Consider the following 22,455-nt stretch of genomic DNA (forward strand, 5'->3'; position numbering starts at 1 on the left):
TTAAGTAAATACAGTGATGGAATGTAACTAAGTACATTTACTCAAGTACTGTACTTAAGTACAATTTTGAGGTACTTGTATTTTACTTGAGTACTTCCATGTTCTGCTACTTTATGTTTCCACTCGACTTCATTTTGGAAGCAAATATTGTACTTTCTACTCTACTAGCTACATTTATTTGATAACTTAAGTTAGTTACTTTGCAGATTCAGATTAATAATACTAAACAGCGACAGAATGTAACTAAATACATTTACTCAAGTAATATACTGTCCTGCATGCAGTTGAATACATGAATAAAGCAGAAAGTACTTCAGAATTGCACTTAAGAATAGTACTTAGAGTTACTTGTACTTTACTTTCCAACTTCTGCTACTTCCACTTTGCTTTGGAAGCAAATATTGTACTTTCTACTCCCCTAGCTACATTTACTTGATTACTTCAGTTAGTTACCTTGCAGATTACATGCTGCATCACAGCCAAAGTAGCACATGATCAAATTAATTCATCTGAACATGATGAGTCATTATGTGTGGCTGAATTTGGGGGTTTTAATAGGGGAGTTTTTTAGTTGGAGCCTGGTTTGTGTGTCTATAGTGTCTCAGTCTTCTTACTGAGCTGCATAAAAGACTGAGTGTGTCCCTCCGTAAAACAACACTGCCTTCATCTCCCTCATGGTGTGTGTGTGTGTGTGTGTGTGTGTGTGTGTGTGTGTTTTGGTGTCCAAAACAACTCGGCGTTCATCTCTGCACCCATTTACAAAGCTCCCCTTCAAAGATGCAGCCACCGCCTCTCTCTCTCTCTCTCTCTCTCTCTCTCTGTGCGTGTGTGTGTGTGTGTATGTGTGTGTGTGTGTGTGTCAGAAAAGGGTCAACGAGAGGAAGATGAGGCAGAGGAGGAGGATGAAGGAGACAACACATTTTCAACATTTTTCCAGGTTTACATCAACTCAAAGTGTCTCATAGTAACTCAATGATTTATTTATTTCATTAGTTAGCTGTAATAAACAGCAAATTGAAGAATTTTAATCACATGCACAACTAAAGCATGAGAGTTAAAGGACCACTTGTCTACGTACCCATACATCTGAGGGTATTTAAGTAATCTAGAGGCTACATCGCGCTCTAGTGGTCGCCTCTGGAAACTGCAACAACTCTGAGCCTCCTGTTTGAAGGGACAACCAGGACCATGGACAGAGACATGGACTCGAATCAGTGATTTGAAGAGAAATGATTTGAAACTCAACCTGAACTTGGAGATTAAAGAGTCATGACTTGAGACATGATGACTCAAATGACTTGTCTGTGTTCATTTTAAGTTTTTAGATGAGTTTTTTTTTTTAGTCTGGCTGCCATTATCTCACTGTTTAAAAGTGATGGGGACTGGAGGGAATGTTTTTTGACTGAGAAATAATCAAGCTTCGACACAGTTTTTATTTTTTGTTACATTTATATCAATAATTCTAATACAAATTCAATTCATTGAATAGATTAAAATGAATTAATAGGCTTTATGTGACTGGTAAACATTTTCTTGGACTTGAGCCCATGACTTTAATATAAAATCCTGACTACGGCTTTGATAGAATACCATTAAGGTCAATATTAAATAAATAAATAAATAAGCATATGAAATAAATCACTGAATAATAAATGTGGCAATAAATATATAAATAAAGGTAAATATATAAATGAGTCAATAATATTAAATAAATAAATCATTGTTTTTAAAATAACATTTTATTTTTTTAAAAAGGACAACACGTGTTTACTTCCGGGGACTTTTATTTTATAATATCACAATATTTTATGTTTCTGTGGCTCTGATAAGTCATTATCTCCCAGCCAATCAGCAGCCTTCCTCCTCACGGCGCGGACCAATCAGAGAGCTGGGTGCACTGATAGAACGGGACAGCGGCGGTTACCTGCTCAGTGCTCGGTGTTCGGTACCGGGACGACCCGCAAGCAGCAGCAGCTCCTCACAGGAAGTTCGTACATCGGTGTAAAGCTGACATTTACCGGATGGACCGGCACCGACGATCACCTGCTTCACATCAAAGTGGAGGTTGACGTCCCAAAAACTCCTCTTAACTCGTACCGCCGGTACCGCCATGGCTCGGACCGGCTCCGGCTCGCTCCTCTCCCGCCGGAACATCAAGCTGGACTCGTTCCTGAAGCGGAACACGGAGCGGGCGGTGTACGAGCGGATCCGAGCCTACGAGCCGTGCGTGGTGGTCTCGCACACCGTCAACAAGGTGTACATGCACGTGGTGCTCACCGACGAGCGCGTGTACCTCGCCGAGTACCCGCCGCGCACGCTCACCGAGGCGTTCAGCTTCAGGCGCGTGAGAGACATCCAGCTGGTGAGTTTAACAACATAAAGTTCAGTTTAAACGGTCGATTAATCGATTTTTAAAAGTCCTGATTTGTCTGCTGATCATTTCCTTCGATAACAGATCGATCAGCTGATCAATAAGATGTCAGAAATGGTTAAAAAATGTACATTAAAGTGCCCAGAGTTCAACATTTTGTTTAAATTCCCACGTGAAATCATCTCATTGGCTGTCAGTCACGTCTCTGGGACAACGGTTGTCAAGGAGACTTCGCTCAACCGCCATTTCCAACGTCTAAAATGGACACACTCAGATTGTTTCAGGCTTAAAGGAGCAATATGTAAGAATGTGAAGTCATTTAATTTACGTGTATTATGTGAACGGATTGTAACATAACTTTTAAAATAAAATCAGGATTTCTACGTAAAGGAAGGAAGGAAAATCTAAAGGATGTGTGACCTGAACAGTATGAAACACGAGCTAACGTTAGCTTAAAGTTCGCTAATGTCAAAAAGCAACACAAAGTCTAAGCTAATGTTACTGTAAATATATTGTGATATTGTGGTTTTAGTTGGCTACGGCTAGCTTACATTATTTGCTAGCTAGCTAATGAGCTAACATGCTGTCCTTCATGGATAATGTCACCTAATGTCACTCTTGCTTTGAGAGGATATGTTAGTTGGCTAGCTTGATCAACTAATTGATTAATGTGCTAATCAGTTTCAGGTGTACTTAAAGTCATCTGTTCCATTGATGGCCTTAATGTTTTGACCTTCCTTTCAACCATTTTGTATTTTAGCTGTTAAATAGCTAAAATAATAGGAAGTCTTAATGTCTGACAGCTGATTTCAGGTGATGTGTTTTTAAAATACCCATAATTTGTATGGAGTTTGGTGCCTTTGCGCTCAGTAACATCTAATAAAGACATTAACTGATCAGGAAACGATTATCGTCAGATTTTATTTACCTAATCTAGACTACCAGGGTTTTAAAATGGACTCAAACTCAATGCTACGTAATATTACCGCATGACTGAGGAGAAGCTGTGTGCAGCAGTAGAAGCCTTTAATTACCATCTATCATCTTGTTATGTCACGCAGGTCCAAGGTCAAAGGTTTAACTTGGTCTAAGGAGAGTTAATCCAGTATTAAACCATCAGATTACGGCCCGTGTCGAACGGCGTGCCCTCACAGCTTCAGCGGGCGTTAAGTTTTTATATAGAGACGAGGAGTCAGTGCTCTCCCTTGACTTTTCCACCCGGCACTGTTGGAACGCTCTGAAGTGACATTACACTAATTTGGGATTAATGAGGTGGAGACGTACAAAATGGAGAATACAAAATGGAGGAGAGAGTCAGATTTTTAAGGCAGCGTACACATTAAAGCTGCAACAACGGACTATTTTAAACATCCATTGTTGTTTTGACGAGCGACTGGCAGCCAGACGTAGGTGGTGACAGCCTCAGTCATTGTAATACATGAGAGAGAAATACAGTAAAACATAATTTAGACAGAATCAGAAGAGAAAATGGATGAATACACAAATACACAAAGAAATAGTCAAAATAAAAACAAAAACAACAAAACAACATTAAATTGTACATCGTCAACAACAATCTTTGCCTCCGTTTCCTCTGCAGGTCAACGACCTCCCAGATTTCCTCCGTGGGAAAGACAGGGAGCTCTGCCAGCACATCAGAATCACCTATGTCACTGAAAAGCCTGCGACGAGGGGGCGTGATTGGCTGAGGGTAGACCAGAGGGCGGGTCTTCCTCCTGTAGCCCCGCCCTCTCGCAGACCCAGCAACTGCTCAACATTAGGAAACACCTTAGAAGGTAAAGACGAGTGTTTACCTGCTTTAAAAAAAGGGAAATAAAGCTGGTTTAACAGGCCAAAGAACAAATATAAAGTTTATGAGAGAGAAAATCTGTAACAGACATCAGCAGAGCAGCTCGTGATACCTTAAACTGTAACTTTAACCATCCTGTGTCTTTATTTCCCCGACAGGATATCCTGCACAGAGGTGAGCATTACACACACACAAACACACACACACACACACACACACACACACACACACACACACACACACACACAGGTCTCTGGTTTGTCAGATGATATCCAGACTCTGGCTTTGGTTTCTCTTCCTCTGTAACTGTCTTGAAGGAAAAACTCCGACTGAAGACGATGCATTTATGTGCAGTATGTTCTGAACACTCTTCAACTAGTTACAAAATACAGAGAAGTGCTGGATATCAGGATTTATTATCTCCGCCATGGAGGTTATGTCTTCGCCCCTGTCTGTTGTTGGTTTGTCAGCATGATTACACAAAAACTACGCAACGGATTATCAGGAAACTTGGATGAAGGATGGTCCTTAGTCCAGAATAGACCCCATTAACTTTTGGTGCGGATCAGATAAAATGACAGATCCAGGAATTTGTTCTTTTACTTTCTTTAGAGTTGCGAGATGACAAAGAAATTTCCCCATTTGCGGGACAAATAAAGGAATTCTGATTCTGATTCTGATAGTCCGTTTTTGGGCTGTTTCTTGGGAGTATTGCATGGATTTTGATGAAAAAGGCATATTTAGCTGGCTGGTATCTATGAGTGAGAACAAAAGGGGACTATTGGGCCTTGGCGGAGGTGCAACAATCAGTTGACAGCTGCCTACATGCATGTTCATCCAGCGCAGCCTGGAGAAGCAGAATTCTGAATCCCTGCTAGTCTGAACTCGAGTCCTAAATGATGGCTGTTTTCCCCCCTCAATCACTTAACTAAAGGATTATTTGACACTTCAGACTTTGACACTTTGTAACTTTAGGTGTCTAATTTAGCATTTTCTCCGTCCTGTCTGTAAAGTGTGCTGTAGAGATTCTGTCCGGGAGTCACGGAGACAGACAAACTCTTAAAACTATAAAACCTTTACAGCTCTGGATGTCTGCAGGGCTACAAGAGAGATAAAGGAAGAAGGTGGAGGGTTAAACTTTAGGAGCGTACAAGTGCACATACCTGCATTTATATGTGTGTTACTTTCAGACCACAGTCCTCAAAGTTAAATATCGTCTTCCACTCTCGGATGGGAAACAACTGAATAATGCGTGAAGTGAAAGCGGTCTCACTCTGTCCGGCTCTGTACTGATCCTGTTCAGTGTCTCAGGTAGCTCATGACTTATTTAGGCATGCTTCACCTCAGTTCACCTGCTGCTACAGTCAGAAACTATATGAGAAGGACACAGAGACACAGAATCAGAAGACAAAAGGATTCATGCACGTTTAACTTGAGTCGTTCGTGTCGTCCGTGTTTTTGATTTGGTCGCGTCCGGTGGGATTGTGTTCCTCCCCTGTGCATCCGTCAGGAAACAGTTTGTTGACTGTGAAGAGACGACAGGAAGTGTGAACACGTTTACTGTCATTAAACGCCGAACTGTCGCCTGGTTACAACAAACGCCACACTGCGTTAAAACTGATGTGTGTGTGATTTTAAACGCTGTCTCATGCTTATCTGTCTCGCTGCTCAGGTGTAGTTCACCTCCCGGGACGTCATTAAACACACACAGGATCTTTGGAGACGTGAAAGCAGTTTACGACCATCGAATCATTACGTTCAAATTACTGAGCAGCCCGCTGGGTCGATGTCAACAACACTGGAAGTCTGAAGCCGCACATCAGAAAACAAAACAGTTGGTTTTTAACTGGTAACCAACTCTCTCCCTGTTCATCATGATCCACAGTGACAGGGAGGCGGAGGGGGTTCACATGATGAGGACCGCACGTTCTGCCTCCTGTCCAAACCCAGAGACTCTGGGCCTCCCGAGGTTCCCACACCCTCCAACCCAGCCTTCATCCACACCACCGTACCTCTACTCCTCCACCAGCTCGCCCAGCTCTCCTCTGAGCATCCCTGAGAATGGCAAGGTACAGATGGATGGATGGTTAAAAAGATAAATAGACAGGAAACATTAGACTGTCAGCTACTGATACAGAAGCAGTGAAGCCATAATCCGTCCTGTGTTGTTATGTTTCAGGTGCCGAGGAGGATCGGTTCGGTTCTGTCTCGCCTGTTGAAAAGAGACGCTGTGAACAGCAGCAGAGAGGAGAAGGAGGCTGAGCTGCATCTCTACGCCGTCTCACATACATCCAGACTTTACCTCCACCTGCAGAGCTCCTGGAACAGCTACATTATTGTGAGTGACGATAAAGAGACACACCAAGAATAAATCTGGGATGTTAAGATTCTCCTTCAAGGTTAAGATTGTGTGTGTGTGTGTGTGTGTGTGTGTGTGTGTGTGTGTGTGTGTGTGTGTGTGTGTGTCCAGAGGTCCACGCTGTTGTTGGACCCTCTCTACAGAGGATGGTGCAGAGCTTCGTCCGACTCTCCTCCTGGAAAACTACTTCCTGCCATCAGGTAACAAAACTCTGCTGCAACACAGAACAGGACGATAACAGAGGCAGAATCATTGATAATGAGATACTCTGTGTGTGTGTGTGTGTGTGTGTGTGTGTGTGTGTGTGTGTGTGTGTGTGTGTGTGGTTGGTCAGCTGGGAGCGGACAGCTCACCTGTTTGCTCAGCTGAGCTCTGAGCTCCTGCAGGAGGGGATCAGTGTGGAGAGTCTCTACCTGCTGCTGCAGGAGCTGAGGACCGCTGCTCACCGCAACGTCACCCTGCGCAGACTCTTCTGGAGGGTGAGCTGTTTATACGTCTGTACCTGTGAGGATCTTTACCCAGTGAACCCATTTCAATCCAAACACAATTCATGCCCACACAAACTGAGTTAATATTTACCTACTAGTGACAATATCGGGGAAACTGGTAACAAAACAAAACTTAACTTGCCAGTTTTTAGATACTAAAGACACAAGACTCTCCTGGTATAGTGACAGTAAACCTGAGAACAAGACACGTTAGAGCTGCAATGATTAGCCGACTAGACAATTACATGATCGACAAAATAAATCTGCTTTTATTTTGATAATAACTTCATCGTATTGGTAATTTTTTAAGAAAAAAAGGGAAATCAATCCCCTCATTCAGGAAAAATTTAATAACACAGTTTCGGTATGCAGATTATTTATAAAATAAAATACAGATACACTTCTTCTTAAACGTACTAAAAGAAACGATATAACACTGATGCCTCTGTGACCTTTATGACTGAGACAAATACAGAAAAGACTTGAGTACAGTTTAATCTGGTTGCACTTGGGTGACTCTTCCTCCGTCGTTGTGTGTGTTTCAGTCCGGTGAGGTGTGTGTATTCCTGGTTCAGACTCTGGAGGAATCTCTCCACGGCTGTCAGAGCGTCAGCGGAGTCACGGCAGATCAGCTACTGTAAGCTTCAGAGTGTGTGTGTGTGTGTGTGTGTGTTGAGTTTTTAAGCTCATTGCTGTTTTTACACAACATTCTTACGACTGTTTTAAGATGGATAGAATTTGTGTGTGTTTATAATGTTTAAAGCCTCTTTATCCTTCTGTTTAGTCTCAAAGACCTCAGCTTTAAAACATTTAAAGACTTTAAAGGAATCTTGAGGCTGCCTAGAAGCTACAAAAACAAAATCAGACATCTAAAACACCCCAGCATGTGGTAAACTGGCTTTAATGCCCTGTAGGTTACTTTATTAAGTCAAACCCATGTGCACATATTGTATATTTGGGGCTTTTGTGATGTTTCACTGTGTTTTAAAGGTTTTGACTTTAACTCCGGCTCTCTCCCTCCGTTCAGACTGAGCACTCTGATCGTCCAGACGCTCGCCGTCATGTTCAGGGAGACGGAGGTGGAACCGGCCAGACTCAACTTGCTCTCTGCCAAAAAGTAAACATCTCACCGTGACCTTCAGTCAAATCTTGAGTCATAACCAGATGGATTAGTCTTGTTTTCTGCTGTAAACGCTCTTTAAAGATGATCTTGTTCCTCCCTCCAGAGGTGCCCTGGCCTCCAGAATGCTGCTTGCCTTGATATGTGATCCAGAGCAACAAACACAAAACCAAGGATCTCTGATCAACTGTGAGGTGAGCTGCTCTCTACTCTTAACTCAGTATTATTATTTATTTAACCCTGTCTTTAATGTCACAGTTGCTCTCTGTCTTCAGGCCTTACTGTCTGAGTATCTGGACGCTGCCTCCTCGCTGCTGTTCGAGCTGCTGCTTTTAGGCCACGAGGTGAGTTGAGGCGACAGCCACTTGATTTCTAATGGATCTATTAATCAGGTTAATTACCGGCCTTTGAATCTGAATCTTGAATAGTGACAGCAGCATTAGCAGTAATTGCACTTGCTATTAATTATAGCAAGGGTCATTTCCTGGATGAAAGGTTGCAGAAAGTTCAAACATTTGTAACTTTTCTGTGTTTTAGGCCAGCAGATGTTCCTCGGCTGACAACTTCCTGTCTGTTGGCTGGATCCTCCGAGTCCTGCAGCCTCATCCTCACCTGGTAAACTCGGAGCTGCATCCTTTTGTTAAACTTTCCTCCCTATCATAAGAAATTTTTATTTGAATTTCAGTAAACTGTTTAGTTCACTTCACCACGGAGAGATTGTGTCTTACTAAAAGATCATTGGTGGTCTCCTCTCCTCTCTGCAGACGTCCTTCATTGGTTACCAGGCTCAGCAGGTGGTGCTGGTTCTGTCCGACCTGCAGGAGTCGTTTCTGAGCCCAGTCCAGTCTGTGCTGTTATTTCAGCGCTGTCGCCTCCTGCTGGCCTGCCTGCAGTACAACACCCAGCTGGGTCAGCACCTCAGATCTCACTTCAGAGAGGAGTTCAGGTTTGTGATGCTGCTCTTTTCAACCATGAACTGAGGACGAGGTTGAAGCGTCCGGCTTAAGCTGTCGTTTCTTCCCTGCAGGTATTTTGTGAAGCTGTCATGTGCCGAGGAGAAGCTGCCGCCTCACTACCTGATCAGCCAACCGACACTACGACTGGTCGAGCAGATCCAGACTCTGCTCAGATGATCGCACACAAACACACGTGCACTTGCACCTAGGAAAAGGACTGTGACAGCGTGTGCCTTTACTGAAGTCTGAGTGATTGAATTTCACTGCTGCCTCGAACGAACTGAGCACTAAGCTGCTGCTAATACAGACGACACAAGTAATTCTGGGCAAGTCATACGCTGCAGAAATCTCCTCCAGGTGTTATGAGTGTTATCTGAAGAGGTTTTTCTGATAAACGAAGGAATTCTGCATGAAAATAAAAACCACTTCTCATGTCTGAATGAACCTGAGCGGTTTGTATTTGTTTCGGTGCTGGAGAGGAGAAACCAAAACTCTACAGCAACGCTAGTGTGAAAAAGATACCTTCACCTGGGACAGATGGGTTCATAAACTCTTCAGAGTTCAATGGTGACCAGGTTTTATTGCCAACAAAACAACAACACTCAGAAGAATTTAATTAATAATGGCTTTATTGACACAAATTATAAAAATTGACGCACAATTCAACCCAAGTAAACTAAACTGGGAAGTCAAAAGAGTAACACATTTTCACATTTTGAGTCAGTGTGTGTCATCATGGTATCATTGGCCCCCTACTTTACACCCCTGACTCTGAAAGAGGACTAAAGAAATCCATCTATGTCAAACTGGAACAACCTTCTTTGAACAGAGGAGGTGACCTATGACATCACTAGTCACCCACCTACAGTGCTGTACTGAGTTCTCTCCCCTGACAGCCTAACAACCATTCACACCTGGGCTCACCTGGCGCTTGCAACCCACACGAAGGCCGGTTTGACCAACGACCCACAAGTGGCCCTAATGACAAGACGGTCTCTAGTCTATATACTCCTACCATTAGAATACTATTCTACCATAATATTGTGATTTAAAAATATATATTTCAAGATCATATAATATTTAATGTCCATCAGGATATTATTATTATTATTATTTTAAAATCATTATAAAATATTTGTTCAAACAAGAATCCTGTTTTCACTCTGTTAAAAGGTCACTGATATTAATAACTATAATAATTGTGTTATACTATGATATCATGATATCTTCTGACCTGGTTAGTACTGTGACACACATTATAGTAGTTTTGAGGTAGTAAACATGATGCTATACAGAACATCACTGCTCTCCTGCATATCTGTTCGTATGTAACCGTTCACAACTTGGCTCTCGGAGATGTGCTGGAGTACAGATTCTGCTGTAGAAAAGATAAGATCTTCTTCCAGGAGTCTTCCTGAGCGTCTGAGTGAGGTTTGGTTTGTCCTCCCCACAGCAGCGTCACTGAAACGCAAAATAATAGTAATGCATTTTATTTATAAGCGCCTTTAAACTCACCCGAGGACACAGCAGATAAAAACAGTCAATACAAAATAAAGAAGATAATAATAAAACAAGAACAGTTAAAGATTGGGTTCTCTGGTAGGAGGTATACTGAATGTCTTTCATTATCTACATCCACCTCCCCTAACTCTGAACCTACATATAACGAAACAAAGTCTGTGTGACTCTGTGTCAGGAGGAGGACGACCCACCTGTCTTTTCAGCTACTGCGGCCACTCTAAAATTAGAGGCCCTGCAGTGAGGGGAGTACGGCGGCTCAATCAGATGTCCAGTATCAGGGTAGAGCACTCTGGTCAGGAGGTGCCCATTTCCTGCTGCATTCATCAAGTGGGCGATCTGAGGGTCAAAGGTCACATGTCAAAAGACGGCACAAACTGAACGTACTGCTCTGGTGAGAATAATCTTCTTCTTCTGTTATATTTCCAGCAGATTAGGTGCTTCAGAGCGGGCGGGACTACTTTAATGTTAAAAAAGAAAATATTCTGATTAAATGCTTGAGGCAAGTAAAGTTTTTTAGCATCCATGTAAACAGTTAAGTTGGAATCTTTAATCAGGATATCCGTCAGTTTGAAAAATATTTTAAATCTGACACGATAAACTTTAAATGCTCTTGTCGACTTTGCAGTTTGTCTCCAGTGTACGAATGAAAACTGCACTGTCAGGTGTGTGTGTGTGTGTGTGTGTACTCACATCCTCAGCACATTCATCCGCAGGCGCGTTCTGATCATCTTGACCATTGACCAACAATATGGGACAGTTTATTTTGCCCACCTGCCAGAGAATTAACCACAAGGAACCACTTTAATGTGTTTGTTAGAATAAACCTATACAATGTTTTTTTTTTCTAAGTGAAATACAGATTGAAGGATGTGGTGTTTAAAATGTTTAACAATAATTTACAAAATCAACATCATGCTGTATTGAAGAGACTTGAAGTTGATGATGGAGATCATAAACTCATTAGGAAACCATTTACTGAGGTAATAAGGTAAGGTCATTCATTCATCAGACTTCTTTGGAGTTGCCCCCTGCTGGCCATCAGAAAGAAAGCAGGTTTAAGGCTCTTCCACGTTGATAAAGGTACTTACGTCCACTTTCTTTGAGGGGTCGCTCAATAATTCTTTCCACAAATCTCGCCATATATGATGGTTGTTCTCATCGACACGTACCCGGTGAGAATTCCTGCCATCACAAGTAATCGTTCACATCAATCCAGCTATAAAAACTTGGTTCAATGTATTCATGTTACTGACAGAACAGAATACTCACGTCATCGGCTCCATAATGACTTCCTTTAGGGTCCGATCATGCGGATAAAAGTGGCTCCCGCTGACACAAATACAACAACGTGGCTGGAACACAACACAATGACACATGAAACAAACGCTCCCGCTGCATAAAGGCCTTAAAATTCTGGATCTCTGTGATTTTCATCAAAATTAAAAAAAATCTAATCTGCCTCCATGGCACATAACAATTACCACATGTTCATGACTACAGAAAAAGCAAACCCCAAGATATTGTGCGTCTGTCACTTGCCTTTACAATGGTGCTCTCCGCTGCCACATGCATGGTCACCAGCGAGCCGAGGGAAAGACCAAAAATTCCGACTCTGTCTGGGTTCACTTGAGGATGCTCCTTGATAATATTAAATGCCGTCTGTGCAAAAGTAGATAACAAGAAATTAAGAAAAAAAACAGTGGAAGATCTTTTGTTTGCATCTGCAACATCTATAAATCCAAATGTCAGTCTTTGTAAAGTCGTACCGACTATTTGAAAGTTCCTCACACCTCAACTGTCCTCAATCTCAGGAGTCTTTTTACAGATTAAAGCATGACAAGCATCCATAATCAAAGTTTTTTGGCTATTTTAAAGGTTGGTGAACTAAATAACTTACCTCGAAATACTTAAACTCCAACTCTGCAGACTCCAGCTCCTGAGAGCGGAAATAATCCATCGCCAAAGAAACATAACCATGTGATGCCAGCAAGGCTGACCGATACTCTATCAGCCCTCCACCGCCGCCCCACATATCCAACAGCCCAGGGAAGGGTCCTGGACCTGAGGCAGGGAGGGACAGATTTTAAAGAAGCCGATCTTTAATCATGCCATGATCAAACAAAAATTGGATCAGAGGTTTTTCCTGTCTATTTCAAGATCAATAAAGGAAGATACGAGGAGGGAATACGTTTTCCAGGTGATGCAGGTGTACCTGGAGGTATGAAGAGGGTCCCTCGCACTCCTCTCTCTCTGATGTCAATCCTCTTGACTCCTGGAGCCATGTACCATCTCTCTATGAGCGCCGAGGTCAGAGGGGTCTCCTCCCTGAAGCCCTCAGTAACATGTCCACTGTAGACCGAGATGTTGAACAGCAGGGGGCTGCAGATGTTCATCTTTCTCAACCTGACAGGTGAAGAAAAGGGCAAAATGTTTAACATTAGCTTTTTACTTCTAGAGATTTAATTTATGCTTTTTTTCCCCTTTTTTTTCGTGAACTCAGACAGACTTGCTGATAGATATCGTTTCATTATTCACATCAGAGCTCAAGAAGATAGTTAATTATGGTTTTCATTGTAGATGAACACTTTTACCTGAGGCCTTTGCGGCTGCCTGGGACGGGGCGCATACTCCACAACAAACCCATGTCTTCTTTTCCTGTGTACGTTCCCCCAAAACTCAAATCCTCTGCAACTACACAAGCAGGAAAATGTCAACAACAGCAGACATCTGTGGCATTTTTGTGTTTAGACTACGAGGCCTCACACTCGACTTGACGTGACACAACGGCAGAAAAACCCACCAGACACTATTCCTCTGAAATCACTGACGTAGTGTCCGTAGGCCTCCCAGTAGTCCTCATCCTCAGAGTGGTGGAGGGAGTGAAGCGTGACCGGAGATCCTGGAGGCAGATTCTCCACCACCACCTTTAACTTCTCGTCGACCAGAGCCCGAGTGGGCTGAACCGAGAGAATTGGAGAGAAGGGCGGGGACATGGTGGATAATCGTCTGTGGAGACATTTTTAAGACGGATTTTAAACTTTGCTGGTGATGTTGAGACATTTCAGTCACAGGCCATTAAAACAATTAATAATTAGTTATTTATATCACTTATTAAACCCCACTTTTATAGACTTGCTTTTATGTGAAGGCAACCTTTTTTTTCATTCCTTTCACTGCTCTTAATATTTTTATCTCTTTTTAATTCCTCTCATGTGACATCTTTTTTCTTACCTTTTATTTGTTATCTTTAATTTATTAATTGTCCTTTCTTTTTAATCCCCCATAATCTATGCATGTATGTTATTAAACAGGTCTGTTACAGAAGGCAAGCTTTGAAAAACTCACGCTGGACCACTTTAACCTCCTCACAGATGTGCTCACAGAGCAGCACAACAGGATTACACACGTGATTCACTGCAAACCCACAACCATCACCTAGAGGCTGAACCTGACTGACAAGCTGAGATTCAACTTGTGTAAAGTCAGCTGTGGGTGGGGGAAGTAAACAGATAGCACGCAAACAAACAGTCAAAGAAACATAAACAAAAAAAAAGACAAGAAAACTCTAATGCACCACTGATGCTCTGCGGGGAAACAAGTATAACAGGTTATTTTACAAACATTCAAATACTCTGATTAAATGTTAAAAACTACATAAACTAACTTTAAAGTACCTGACAGGTCGATGTACGCTCATACCGATTACCAGCCGCCTTAAACCCAGCAGGTTTGACATGGAAACAACAGAAGCCACGCACTTAAAGTCTGACAGAAACAGCCATAAACCTGCCAGTTGTTTACTTTTCTGTCCTTAATGTGCGCCTGCCTAACTCCACCGGCCGGAACCCGAAACGTCGCCACTTGTGTTCCTACTTCTTCTTTCTTTTTAGCGCTTTTTTGGGCTGTTGGCAAAACTTTCTCTTTCGCTCGGCGACATAAATAAAGTGGCGTAGTGATGACGTATGTGTAGGCTAACCCGGAAGTTAGCATCGCCCTGGCTCCCTCGTCAAAAAGCTTATGGGATTTTTCCATTGGCTTTTTCGATATCGCCGAAAATAATCTCTGTGACAAAAACACACGTTTATGATACTTACACGGTTTGTTCAACAAGATAATCTTCACAGATGAACACCACTTTTGTGATTTTTTTAAGCTTAAATTGAATCGCTAGAAGCAAAAAGCTAATGTTAGGCTATAAACATAGTATACTGCGGTCGCATGACTTATACGTCACCACCACTAAGCGTCTTACTACACAATTACTATACACGTTATCTATAAACTGATTAATGTACAAGTTGTACAGATAAAATTAGAATAGTTTTCAACTAAAGTCGGCCTGTAAAGAGTGTTATTATTATTATTATTATTATTATTATTATTATTATTATTATTGTTGTTGTTGTTGTTATTATTATTAGTAGTAGTATTTTAGACGGACTAAATTTACTCCTTTAATTAGACGTAGACGTAGACGATCCTCAATCTACATCATTGAGGTCAGACGTACATCACTACAACAAACTGAAAAAAACGATGTTTTTTCCACACAAAGAAAGAAATATATAACGTATAACGTTTGCCGAATTAACAAGGAGTCCCAACTAGTTAAGAATGTGTTTCTGACAGCGTTTCACAGTGTTTAAAAAGTTTCTTATAACTTAACAATTCACAAAATTGAGCGTTTTTTTTAGGGAGTCTGGGGACTTTCTCCAAAGAAGTTGCCTATGTTAGCTACTGTTTACTGTACTTCTAAACACACTTGATTTTTATACAAAGAAATAAACATCTTCATGTATAACATTTGCCGAATTAACAAGCAGGCCGAGATAATTAAGAATGTCTTGTAGACAGTGTTTCGCAAAGTTTATAAAGTTTCTCCTAATTTAACAATTCACTAAATTGAGGATTTTTTTAAAGGAGTCTGGTGGCATTTTCTAGTCTGAATGAAAGGAATGAGAAAACAGTCTCAGCAAAGGACTCACCACAGAGGTTGCTGCACGTTTCTGACACGTCCACAGGAGATTAAAAATGCACGCAAGCTCTCTGGTGGACTTTGGATGCTTTCTTACAATTTCCTCAAGCTGTTCTTGACCACCCCTTCCTGTGTTGTAATATACTCTAAGGTGACATTGAATGAGGTTATTTTAATTCATTATCTCAAAAATCTATCCTCTCACATTCACATTCACACTGGCTGTGTGTCTTGTACAACCAGTGTAGTTTGTTGTTACATAAACAAACAAGTTAGGTTGGATTGTAAGTAGAGCAAAGGTGCATGTGCAAGCTCCTCTAACATATCAGAACAGTCATCTTTATGCAAGAAAACCTGTTTTGTTTTTGTTACTTACTGGGTTTATAAAAAACACTTCAAGTATGTTTGCTTTTTACTTAATCTATTGATTGAGATATATGCAAGAAAAGATAAAACTATATATGAGTTAACTAAGTCTATGTTAAGTACAGTTAACATGCATTTCAAGTAAAAAAAGCAAACAATAACTTAATAGTTACCTAGTAGTATACTTTAGAGTGCAAAAATAATATATGAAGAGTAGACTTTAAGTATGTTGTCAAGTTCACTGAAAGAAAACTTAAGTGTATACTTGCATAAAACTATTAAACTAGTAGTTTACTGAGGGGTTACTGAATAATCTGTTTATTGATACAAGTTAATGAAAACAGATGCACAATTCTACCAAAACGAACAAAGAAAATTATTTTGTGCACTTTTTATCGTCACAAAAATGCATAAGGTCAAATAGTGAGCATACCATTCATCATAATCTTTATATTGTATTGTTTATTATTTTTATTATTTGTTATATTTTCCTCCATTTACAGATTTAAAAAAAAATGTTTTTATTTATTCATTATTCACCATAATGGTACAATGTTGCCTACAGGCAACGAACCCCAAAAACTTCCAAAAAATAATAAAAATATATAATTTATTTAGATTATGTTTATTTAGTCTATTTTAAGACATAAAAAAACTCCAAACATTTTTTTCCTAACTCACATCATAATGCGTACCATAGAATGTTAAACACAAGGAACAACTTTAATGAGTTTGTTAGAATAAGATGAATACTTTACAAAGTGCAAAAAGTCTGGGTGAGGTAAAATAAAGATCAGTGGGTGTGGTGTTTAATAAATACAATACAGACTCATTAATTACTAATTACTTAATCATTAGTTACTTATTATGTATTTATATTTTTATTTATTTAATAAAAATATACATCACGTACTTATTATGTATTATATATTTTAATAAAAAAGAATATAATAATAATAATAGAATAATATTAACATGTTTTTTTTTTCATTTGGAAACCAAATATAACATTTCAGGTGAGAACTTTCGAAGCGGAACTTTTGTGCTCTCCGGCAAATATTCGGAAGTCTATTGGAGACGGACCGGAAACAGCGTGAGGTTACCTAAAGTCTCTCCTGAAGTCTCGCACTTGGTAAGTTTTGATTCAGCTGCTTTGTCCTTCTTCTCGCTCACTTTAACGCCGTTTTCTACCAACGCGTTGCGGATCACCTACTGTTTCGGCTTCCGTTACCTGTGAACCAAAGCACGTTCAGAAAAACGATAATTTTGAGGGTTTATTTCATGTCCACATCCGATGGCGCGGAAGACAGAAGCCTCATTGCAGTTGTAATGAAGGAGGTGAATCCATGTTCGCGTTTGGCTCCTCACCAAACTCCATTCAGAAATCTGTCAGTTTTGTTGTTGATGTGTCTGTCGTTAATAAACAGCTCATTACGCCATGAAACAGCAAATAATTCACCTTACAGCACTTTGAACTAGAAAACGTCTCTGTCATCTAGCAGATCATTTTAGAAATGGCTGGTCAGCAATGGTGGAAAGTAACCAAGTACTTTTACTCCAATTTTGAGTTACCCTGAGACGACATTTCTTTGTTTTGCCTATTTTTGAGGCTGTAATTTCTTGTGCTGTTGAACTGCTTTACATTATAATGAGAATAAACAGTCTTTTATATAGTTTACTCTCAGAATATAGTCTTGTTTAGTCAGAATCGTTGTGAATGTCAATCTAATGCAGCTGCTTTGCCTTTAAAAATGATGTTTATACATCCCACACCCTCAGTCAGTGATTTTTTGCGTCTTGTTGTTCAGATCCGTCCTCAGAAAGTCATCAGCTGCTGTTGGTTGCCCACTGATTCCCTTCAAGATGTTGAGAAGTGCCTCAGCACAGGTGAGCAAGAAATGACTATTACTAAACCATATGTGTTATACTGGATACGTGTACTTGTGGAAACACAGTATTTTAGTTGTGACTTGCTGTGTTTGTACCGGTCAGACTTGCAGGAGCGATTTTAGGTGGTAAATTGAAATGATGGGTGAAAAAATGACTCAAACTAGCTTTGATAAAGTTTGATAAAGAAGATGCACAGCAGCTCTGTATACTTTTTATTTATGTGGCTTCTCGTCCTTCCACAGATGTTCAGACAGATGGTGAGATACACGAGCACTGACACCAGCCTCATCCTGGAGAGATGTGAGTAAAAAGCCTCCGTGGTTCACCTCTATGAGACAGTTTTTACGGTTTTGTTTTCAAGGTTAAGAATGCACTTATTACACAAATTAGCGAGCAATAAATAATCATGATCAAAACAAAAAGACAGCTTAAAATAAAAAAAAGTGATGATATACTTCGGTTGCTGTGGGTGTAAAGGAGTTCTGTGAACTTTGTAAATGTATATATGATGATTAAGGCTTCAAGAATCTGTAATTGTTGGATGAGGTACCTTTAAAAGTGCTTGAATTTACTCTTAAAAAGCTGTATTCTTCTTAACTCCATAACTCTGGTCTAATAACGTGGATGTGTGTGTCTTTATTCCAGCTATAAACCGGGTGCAGCTGTTGGGCCGGGTGGGTCAAGACCCGATGATGAGACAAGTGGACGGTCGTAACCCTGTGACCATCTTCTCCATAGCAACCAATGAAATGTGGCGCGCTGGAGACGCAGAGATGAATCAAACAGGTGCGACATCAGAAGACACCTGATGATAGAAATGCAGAAAATATAAATGAAGCATATTTAATTACAAGTAAACTCTGTGCTTAAAGATGAAATAGTTAAAAGACCGCATCAGAGCAGAATTAGTGCACTTTTGAATTAGTTTCTTATTGGTAATCAGATATATAAGAAAAACAAATGCAAATAATCAGAGAGATGCTGAATATCAGAACTGATAATCGGTAAAGTGGGTGATTGATCGACCCACAGTGTTCAGTAAATGCATGTATAATTTACTTTGACTTCTACTGTAGATACTCGAATACATTTATTATCAGATACTTAGAGACTTTAACTCAAGTACTATTTGTCTTGGTGACTTTAACTTTAACCAAAATTATGTTACAATATGATATCTTTATCTTTTTAGTCAACTGTGACTGTTCGGTACTTTTTTACAACGCTGTGAAACATTTCCTGATCTGCGCTGTTGAAGTGTAATTGTTCTGCCACTAGAGGTCAGTGTTGCACCACGACTTCTGTCTCAATGAACCTGAACAGATGATATAATGATGTTGATTTCAAGGTTTTAAATTAGCATACACGGTGTAAGAAGCTGAATTTAAACGGCACTAAAAAGCCCCAGTAATACTGCGTCCGTCCCTGAAGCTCATTTCCAGCCCTAATGCATCATTCACCATTTAAAATGATAAATATAACTAATGGGCTGATGAGAAATTAATGTAGAGGTCATAACAGACAACCTTCTGAGTGTTTCCGTGAGTTTTTAATGGCCTGTAGGCTGTGACGACTCATAATGTGATTGATTATGATTCATGTGTGTCGTGACTCCAGGTGACGTCAGTCAGAAGACGACGTGGCATCGCGTATCGGTGTTCAAACCCGGTCTGAGAGACGTGGCCTACCAATACATCAAGAAAGGGTACGAGCCGGGACCAGGACCTCCAATATATTCATTTAGTTTTATTTATTCATTTATTATAGTTGGATATTTAAAACTTCTTTACACCGCAGTTTGTGTACTCAAGTACAAAATTCTTAACTCTTGAAATCTTGTTGTGAATCCTGATTTTTCTCTCTTTCAGCTCCAGGGTTCTAGTGGAGGGAAAACTGGACTACGGCGAGTACACGGACAAGAACCAAGTCAGACGTCAGGCCACCACCATCATCGCAGGTCAGAGAGCAACACACACGTTCCTCACAATCTAATGTCGAAGTTTCTTTTACATGTTCAGACTCAAACGATTTGTTTCCTCCTCTCCTCTCCAGACAACATCATCTTCCTGAGCGACAAAGACAGAATGTGAAGCACTTTCTTCGTGGTCTCCGCCCAACAACAAGTCAACTTCTTTTTGTATTTTCTTGTTTATTCAGAAGTAAGACTGAGGACCTGAACGCCACCAAGTAAAGGGACTGACTTACATGAGAGAAAAGGGGACAAAATATGCTGTGACACAGTTTGTGTTGGTCTGTGGCAACTCCTGCCAATCTTGGGGCATTAAGAGAAGCCCAACGAGCCCCTAAGCGTCATATAAATACATTTACTGATCCTGATTTTGATCCTGCTACTTGTAAATAACCAGTACAAAGAAACAGTTTGTATTTTTTTTTTCTTCGTGTGTGTCCAAGTTTTACCAGAGAGAATAATGTTGGAAACGAGGTGAAAAAAGTGAAAAATGTTTCACTGTTCACTGTTGTAGAGGTGTTGAAGCTAACAGACAAAGTTTATTATTGGTTTTCTTTACTGTATCAGTTAAGACAAAGTCTCTTTAAGTTCAATAAATCAGGAGTTGTTTCTTGATGAGGACGTCTGTAATTCAGGGGTCTCAAACCATCTACTTTCCCCTGGTCTTTTATTTTAAAGAAATCATTTACACAGCTGCAACTTTTTTACACTGGTTGCACTGCTGTGCCTAAATTTTCATTCAGGTGTACCGTTTAACACATTGTAATTTAATCTCTCCAACAATATAGTAAAGATGCAGTAAAATGTTTCCTGCAACAAGAAGTTTGTTACAAAAATATTTTTATCTTTTATTTTTTTTATCTGACGTGCTGATGACAGGTGCACCGGTGCAACCAGTGCAAATGTTTTGTCGCTCTTGATGGATTTTCGGGCGCAAATGCGGCCCAGATGGTCACACTCCAGATCCCTGCATTTAATCTTCTAGCAGTGCTGCAAAAATCTGAGCAAACTTTGCTCCTCGCTGTCGAAAGAAAATGTTTTTAATGTTTTAAAACAAGCTCCATAAAAGTTTTGTTGACTTCGCAACTTCACCTGACTTTCCATCAGCACGGGGACGAGTAAATAACGACTCAATTTTTATTTTTGGGTGAACTCATCCTTCAAGATTCATGAAAATTCAAGCTTGTTAAAGGAACAGGCTGTTAATATTCAGTGTTTTTCTTATTTATATTATTGTCCACACATCCCATGAAAAGACCAAAGCTAACCAAGTATTAGTCCAGTTTACTGAAACACTTTACATGGAATTTGTTGCCAAAAGAAAAATATTGACTATCACTCCAACTAAAGTGTAAAGTTTCCTCTCAGCTGGTGTTTGCAAGTCCACCATTTTTTCTGTATCTCCTGCATTTTATTTTCCTGATTTGTGCATCATTCAAACAACATTAGTGTGTGTACTTATTGTTTGATCTACATCAGTTTTTTTTCTGCTTTGTCAGTTGCTATCACTCATATCTGTGTGTTTGTTTCCTTCCTGTTTGTTTTCAGCTCACCACTGCTGATTAATTTCTGTGTAACAGTTCTTATAATAGACTTTACTCCAGACTTTGTTTGTGTTCATTCACTGCAGTCACAACATGTATGATTCAACCATCCTGTGTACATATCTGTTTCCTAAATTAACTTTCAAAGCACTTCTAAGAGGAAAAAAATAATACAAGTTACATGTAAGCCATTAAAACAAGCTTAGAAACAGAATTTAGTGAAAGTTAATGACAGATATTTGCATTAAAACTCATAAAACATATATTTAATGAAAGTTATGTGAACTAAAAGCAAGTTTTTTATATATGATTTCATTTTTATTCACTTTTAGAGACTTTTAAAAAGTTTTCTCACTGGTGGACGCTGATTGGCTGCTTCTATGACAGCGGGGGCGGGCTTAAATCAGAGGGATTCTTGGCCTTAAACTACTGGTCGCTGGAACTCTCGACCCCTTTTCCTGATTGGCTGCCTCACCTGTCAGTCACAGGCTCAGCTGTACGTTCGAACGGGCTTTAAACTGAGAGGCTATCTGATTGGTCAGTCGGCGGGATGTGGGCGGGGCTGTGAGTTGTGGAGGAACCTGTGGATTCAGTTCAGAGAAGCTGCGTCAAGGTGACGGCGCGAACCAGGCTGAGGCCGGAAATAGTGAAGTGGATGTAAAAATAAAAGCATGTCGGCGCAAGAATGAAGCAACTAAAAGGATTAAAAATATAATAAATGTTGCATTTCCAGAAAATATCGTCATAATTAACACACAAAGAGAATATTGGTCATTAATGTTTTCGGAGTAGTTGTCGATAGAAGTTAGTTGTGGCTTAAAATTACATTTTAGTGCCTATTAACTATAGAAATATGATATTAATGCAAAATATATGTCTTAAATTGAATTGAATGGAATTAAATTTTACCTCGAGAAACTTTTTATGTAAAAAAGGTTTGAATTTGTATGTTTTTTGAAACAGTTCGCAATAAGAAACAAGTTTTTGGTTTTGATTGTTTTTTTATGAAGCGCTCAATAAATACTATAAAAACACATACATATATATTTATAAAAGTTGATTGTAAAAAAAAAAAAACATTGTTTG

The 22,455-nt window shown here is 40.0% G+C and overlaps 3 protein-coding genes across 5 annotated transcripts; 2 read left to right on the forward strand and 1 right to left on the reverse strand.

Moving 5' to 3' along the window:
• Positions 1-1,940: 1,940 nt before the first annotated feature.
• Positions 1,941-9,486, forward strand: c14h12orf56 (chromosome 14 C12orf56 homolog). The gene is made up of 13 exons (XM_073480419.1): positions 1,941-2,362; positions 3,972-4,167; positions 4,340-4,355; positions 6,067-6,250; positions 6,361-6,519; positions 6,652-6,740; positions 6,875-7,019; positions 7,574-7,665; positions 8,056-8,145; positions 8,255-8,492; positions 8,686-8,763; positions 8,913-9,094; positions 9,176-9,486. The coding sequence occupies exons 1-13, from the start codon at positions 2,111-2,113 to the stop codon at positions 9,279-9,281; spliced, it is 1,827 nt and encodes a 608-aa protein (XP_073336520.1). The 5' UTR covers positions 1,941-2,110; the 3' UTR covers positions 9,282-9,486.
• Positions 9,487-9,715: 229 nt separating this feature from the next.
• LOC141008578 (peroxisomal succinyl-coenzyme A thioesterase-like) lies at positions 9,716-15,788 on the reverse strand. Of its 2 annotated transcripts, none has more exons than XM_073481012.1 (11): positions 15,611-15,788; positions 13,426-13,631; positions 13,217-13,316; positions 12,838-13,028; positions 12,523-12,686; positions 12,165-12,284; positions 11,895-11,977; positions 11,714-11,807; positions 11,316-11,396; positions 10,817-10,961; positions 9,716-10,565 (listed from the first exon to the last, which is right to left on the reverse strand). In XM_073481012.1, exons 2-11 carry the CDS (start codon positions 13,616-13,618, stop codon positions 10,441-10,443), a joined length of 1,296 nt encoding a protein of 431 aa, XP_073337113.1. In that variant the 5' UTR covers positions 13,619-13,631; positions 15,611-15,788; the 3' UTR covers positions 9,716-10,440. The 2 variants fall into 2 exon arrangements, with proteins under 2 accessions (XP_073337113.1, XP_073337112.1); XM_073481011.1 differs by lacking the exon at positions 15,611-15,788 and adding an exon at positions 14,300-14,543.
• A 1,231-nt stretch (positions 15,789-17,019) lies between these two features.
• ssbp1 (single-stranded DNA binding protein 1) lies at positions 17,020-21,433 on the forward strand. 2 transcript variants are annotated; one of them, XM_073480552.1, is made up of 7 exons: positions 17,020-17,098; positions 17,775-17,853; positions 18,099-18,156; positions 18,502-18,642; positions 19,474-19,561; positions 19,725-19,813; positions 19,909-21,433. In XM_073480552.1, the coding sequence occupies exons 2-7, from the start codon at positions 17,830-17,832 to the stop codon at positions 19,944-19,946; spliced, it is 438 nt and encodes a 145-aa protein (XP_073336653.1). In that variant the 5' UTR covers positions 17,020-17,098; positions 17,775-17,829; the 3' UTR covers positions 19,947-21,433. The 2 variants fall into 2 exon arrangements, with proteins under 2 accessions (XP_073336653.1, XP_073336655.1); XM_073480554.1 differs by lacking the exon at positions 17,020-17,098 and adding an exon at positions 17,279-17,304 and having other exon boundaries at positions 19,909-20,034.
• The last annotated feature ends 1,022 nt before the right edge of the window (positions 21,434-22,455 follow it).

This window comes from Pagrus major, chromosome 14 (assembly GCF_040436345.1).
Source record: "Pagrus major chromosome 14, Pma_NU_1.0".
In the NCBI taxonomy this organism is placed as follows: Eukaryota; Metazoa; Chordata; class Actinopteri; order Spariformes; family Sparidae; genus Pagrus; species Pagrus major.